General features: G+C 36.7%; 1 protein-coding gene across 1 annotated transcript in view; it reads left to right on the forward strand.

Annotated features, from left to right (window-relative positions):
* LOC121858799 (RNA 3'-terminal phosphate cyclase-like) overlaps nt 1-1,797 on the forward strand; it is a gene marked incomplete at its 3' end in the record, with an annotated part of 36,307 nt that extends 34,510 nt beyond the window's left edge. The window contains 1 exon segment of the mRNA XM_042355437.1: nt 1,371-1,797. Within this exon segment, the coding sequence (XP_042211371.1) occupies nt 1,371-1,463 (93 nt within the window).
* Between the last annotated feature and the right edge of the window lie 4,203 nt (nt 1,798-6,000).

Below are 6,000 nucleotides of genomic sequence, written 5' to 3' on the forward strand. Positions count from 1 at the left end.
AAATATCAATAGTATAATGATAATGTCTCATAACAGAAAGCACTATACAATAGATTACAGTGAACCCTTGAAGTTCCGGAAAAGCCGATTGTCCGAATTTTCTGGCAAATGATAATTGATATAAGAAACACCAAAAATACAGTACTAATGTAGTGATAAATACATTACCGTATATAAACCATGCATTTACCTATGATAACATAATAAGAAACATTGTATCATTATTAGATTGAATGAAAAAATAATCCCACAAAAAACAATTGTCAACTGTGTTTGTTTCCCACCTCCTCGGGCACTTGTGTCCAAGCAACTGATGGGTCAAGCAGCGCCCATGGGCCTAAAATGTTCTTTGCTCTGGTTTGGGAATGCTTCTTAGGGAAACTTCTAGGAGGCTTCTTAGCCCAGAACCCCCAAATTTTTTGTCTGGATCTTCTGAAATCCGGATTTCCCGGGTCCGGATCTGTGAGGGTTTACTGTATTGGACAATTCAACAGGTTTTTGAGACAAAATTCATTCAAAAACTGATGTTGAGAGACAGATTTTTCAATTGTTGCAGTTACTGAATATCTTTGATAACACTTGCCAGAGCCAGAGACCCACTTGAAAACTATTATTTTTATAGTTGAAACTGCCAATTCATAAACAGTTATTTTCATGTCATATTGAAAGTACTGAAGTTTTCCAATTTATAAATAATTATTTTCATAAAATCTTATCAAAGCAGTGCCAAGTAAATTAAACAGATGTACTGTATGTGTGTGTGTGTGTAAGAGAGAGAAACCCCCCTATACTTCTGGGAGCAATGATTCACAATGATACAGCTTTCATAAATTAGCTAAGAGAGGCATAAATATAACAGACAGCAAGTCTATACAGTATACTCGTAAATATTTGGGTTGGGTTCAGAAAACCCTACTCTTTAAAGTAAAAGAATTAAGAATGATCGTGAAAGGAAAGCATTTCCTTTATAGTGTGTAAGGGGCATTGAGATACTTGTTGCATCTGACATCTATAACGAAGACGATGCTTCCCGGCACCGTCCACCTCTTGAAATTTCTGGAAGGTCATAGCATAAAAGCTTATTGTAATAGATACTGTATTCATATTTATAGGGCTCAGAAAGGCATGTATTTTCAAATGGCAAAAGAAAAATTATCAAGAAAGCAAATTATATGTTTATTGTTTGCTACATATGTAGTGTTCCGGCAATCAATCATGCGCCTGCCAGCCATGACATCGATTATTAAGTGTTTGTTGCTATGTGGGAAGCGTATGTAGCAGGTGTTCACTGTGATGTTAGCTGTTTTGGGACTTGGGAAGGCATGCTCATAATATTTGCTTAACATATGGTATTTGCCTTTTCTTTACAGGTAGAGTTCAACATCATAGAAGAAGAAGGCACTGACTGTATATATCTTGAGTGTGAGGGCATTGGCCATATGCCAGTGAAAAGAAATAAATAGAATGATCTCATGCTAATGAATTGCTTGTCTTCAATATATCTATCTCAGTGAAAGCTTTCATCAAAATACAGTACTCATTAGCATTCTTTCACCATATATAGATATTTATGTATACAGTACACAGTGTATGTGTATACAGTATATAATGTACTATAGTGCGTTTTTTCCCAGCTGAGATGCCCTGCCCCCTCCTCAAGAGTTACAGCTGATTGGTTGTTGCAAATCTCCGATTTCGTCCTGAAGTAATGATGTATTTCTAAACGAGTTTATTCATAATCATTGGGATGACCGTTTCTGATGAGAAAGATATTCAGCTAAATTATATAAAGATACAGCATTCATTATTTCAAACTTGAGCACGTAGGAAGTTTATCAGAAATTTATACCTGAATTAACTGATAAACTCTGGTAGCAAATTCACGCTTTTGGAGGACGCATTTAATATATACTTATATTTACCCACAATAAGGCATATTAAGACAAATTACGTATCAGTAATACTACATTACTGCTGATGCGAGAGTAGACAGCATATTGTAGCATTGGAGTTAAAGCAGAAAGCTCACTGGGAAGGTCCAAAAGTCGTCTGCTAGATCATCTGCATGGAACCAAAGTATTATGAGTTCTAACAAATCATTACTGACATCAGGAGGGAGCAGTGCTTGTAAAATAACATAATTACTAGTTGGTTCATGATTTTTTTCCTTATTAGATCTGGACCAGATTAAGGTTAGAAGTTCCTGTGTCATCTTGAAGTAAGGATCTTTAATTCTTGTAATGACAAGAGATTGCGACTTCCTAACTCTCTGTGATAGTGTTTTGAAGGATTAAAATGTTCCTATTTTTAATAGTCCTGTACCTTCATAAAGGCGAGAGTTGTTACTGGAGAGAAGGCTAATCTTTTGATTATTGCACTAGCCATTATAGGTTAGGGTTTCCTTAGTCTCTTAAGCTCAGAGCCTATGTTGGGCATATTCACTGGGTGTTCTATCCAGTCCAGGTTGTAAATTATTCTTTCAGTATCAGTGTCTTATATAACATGGGAATCGGGAGTGCAACCTCTTACTTACCCAAGGCAGACTCCCAATTCCCATGCCAGGGAGGTTATATCTGTTGGGCAGGTTAAATTTTTTTATATAATGTATTTCATTGTCTGGGTATTATCTTGAAATTATTTACAATTGCAGTGTTCCAAGGATGACATGAGATATTAAAGCTCACTTAATGTGCACGACAGAGTCACCCATTGTCATTGCAGTACTTGAATTTACTGTAGTGACGGGGGTGGTTCCTGTTTCACTATCTTTCCAACATTACCCGAATCCATTAAGTCTAGAAGAAAAGTGTTACTGAAATATTTGGATGTTGCCATTAAAAGTAAAATAATCATGTGGTCACCTTTCCCAGAAAAAGATTGCTTCCCCTTTGACTGCCTGTTGGTCATAAAAATCAGGAATTATTTGGATGGTACTTCCCCCTATTTTTGCCATGATTATGTCAAACCTTACTGTACCTCTTAGTTAGCAAAATGTGTGTTAAAACATTGCAGTGGTCTGACTCTTGCTGTCTGCTTTCAGTGATTAATGGGTCAGATAAGTGATAAGTCAATTTACAGTAAACCCTCATAATTTTGGACTGCAGTAATTAAAGGAAGGGGGAGTTCAATTAAAAAACAATTATTGCAAAATTGGAGAGGTCCTTCTCCTCAAGTGAAACCCTCAGCAAGGTTATTATTAATCTTACACCAATCCCTAAGTACAATAAACAAATGATGCATTGTTCTTAAATGTATTTAAAGACAAAATTATGATAAAAATAACTGACAATCAATTACATAACATTGTTTTTGACTGTGCATCCAGCAAATTTCATGAATTCCACATCACAAACAAGCATGTGACTGGTACCATAGTAACATTGCATGTTCTTTTCAGATAGTACATTCTTTTTTGAAGTGGAGACCTCTATTTTTTTTAGTTTAACAAATTTATTGACAAAGCTTGCAGTACAGTTTGCCTATTCTGAGTAATTCGGTCAGGTTTTGACACTGAGGGTGGTATCACTTCTCACTGCCACACAGAACAGAGGTTCATACAACATATTCATTACGAGACCTCGCTTTCCTAATCCCTCGCTACCCTTTGTTCTTAGTTTCGTTATTATAAATGCATTTCTTCAGTTCATATGCCTGTTGAATGTTTTTTGCACTTACAGTCTCTCCTCGACTTACGACAACACGGACATATGACGGCCATGGTCGTATAAAATATTTTTCATGTTACGTATTTTCGAGTTCCAACTTTAGTGATCGCGCTGTGTAATGACAAAATTTTAGTTTGTAATTCCCTTTAAAATGGCTGGCAAGCGTAAAAGTGAGAGTTCTCGTGGTGCTGAGAAGAAAAGAAGACACCCATTTTAGAATTTCTATATTATTTTCGCCTTTTCGACTTTTGACCAATTCGACTTATGACCTGGTCGTCGGGACGTAACCCCGTCGCAAGTCGAGGAGAGACTGTAATCCACTCTCCGCTGCATCTGTTATTTTCAGCTTTTCTGATAAGCATACTGTTTGAATCACACACACAGAAGCACCACCAGAAGACATTGCGAAAGCATTTAAAAGTACCGAGTAGAAATACGTAATGCAAAGATAATATGTTTATAGACAATGCTTAAGACATGAGAACTGACCATGTGAGCCACCATAATGTAATACCTTGCATTTGAGAAGTCAGATTCCAAAGCATTGAAGTCCAAAATTGTGAAGGTTGATTGTACTTAGTGATTTATTATTTACTGGTAGATAGGGTTTGAGTTCTAGTCATACAGCTTCTCTGCCAACGCTGGTAAGGTTGGCTCAAATTGCCTATATGGTGGTTTGTGTGGTGTAAGTTAAGCCTTCATTTTGAACAATATGCCTTGTGGTTCCATAAACTCATTAGTGTGTGGGACTCATTTATCTCCTATGAGGAAGAAAAGCTTTATATACAAGTTGTATTTTAGTTATTACCTAAATTTCTAACTTCCCAGCTTTTGTTGACACTTTCTGTGTAGTTCTTTAATTCATCTTCTTTCCTAGATCAATCTGGCTTTCAGATATCTCAAGTCATCTGCTCTATCTACAGATCATATATGGGGAGTGAATCCTTAAAATGTTTTATCTTCAATGGCTTTCCTTCATCCCTCCTATTGGTGTGGATCAGAGGTGAGCAGGTCTGACACTGGCAGCAAAAGTGGGGGATGGATCTTGGTAGTTATGTTTCTTTGATGAGTGGAAAGTTAGAGTAACCAAACTTAACATAGAGGCATGTTTTAATGACAACATCCATATGCAGTATACCTTATTTTCCTAGATTTGAGCAATTTGGGTGTGGTTTAAAAAGGTAACTTATTTGCAATTCTAACCATGCTGATCAATATTTTAAGTACTGTATTTATGTGCTTCTGTCTTGTTCAAGAAACAAAATTTCAGGATTCAGTCCTCTATTTTTGGTTTGATTTGATTATAGTAAAAGTTGTAACCATCATCTATCTAATAAAGGGTGTTAATGCATTATTTTTGCCTTTCAATATCATGAATTTCCATTATATATTTTTTTAAAGTTCACAACGTGAAAAGCAATATTGTATTTAACCCTTTAGAGCAGTGGTGTCAAACTCAAAACCTTTCGAGAGCCAATTCTTATTTTAGTTACCCTCTTCCGGCCAACACAAGTGTTATATCACATATTTGCAGGATTGCAGTATACAGCTTCACATATTGCCTTACCTGGCTTACTAGGAATACCTCATTTGGGTTTGTCTGATCTTAAGTATGATTATATCTATTTCTTTCATAATTTCATGGGATGATAAATTTTACTGTCATCCTGCAGGCCACACCTGACCATCCCAAGGGCCACATTTGGCCCGCAGGCCATGAGTTTGACACCCCTGTCTTAAACCTTACAAATTTTTTTACCAAAATATACTTTTTTCTCAGAATTTAAATTTAAGGGGTTTAACTAATTAAGTTCTTTCAGAATAACACACAAACCCTAAATCACACCTTGGAAACCCATAGTGATGAGTAATTAGCATTTAAAAATGTCAGTAAAATCTTTCAAGGGTCATTTTGGCCACTAATTACTCTGCAATCGAATCAGGGACCACATATTCATAATCAGCAAGCTCAGTTGTACTATCGTGCACCAAAGTCGTGTCCACTACCCAGCCACAGTGAGGGTTTGAATTGCCTTGAGTCTGAAGTTTCTAAACAGCTGGGGGAAATGCTATGGTCGGCCAACAGATATCGCCCACTGTAGTGTGTGTGGGGGGGGGTTAGTCTAGTAACAGGCTGTGTGTAGGTGGAGCATAACATCGTGAGTTCTGCAATCACTGGTAACAATAAGAATGTCATGAAGATAGTTAATATTATTAAGCATGGTGAGAGATGTGTAACGGGTCAATAAAAGCACTACAATGTTCATGGCTATGACGATGCGACTGCTGGGCACACCAGTAATTAATTCTCTGGTAGTCACGGAGAATACACAAG

The sequence above is a fragment of the Homarus americanus genome, unplaced genomic scaffold (genome assembly GCF_018991925.1).
Source record: "Homarus americanus isolate GMGI-L3 unplaced genomic scaffold, GMGI_Hamer_2.0 scaffold41807, whole genome shotgun sequence".
Taxonomy (NCBI): Eukaryota; Metazoa; Arthropoda; class Malacostraca; order Decapoda; family Nephropidae; genus Homarus; species Homarus americanus.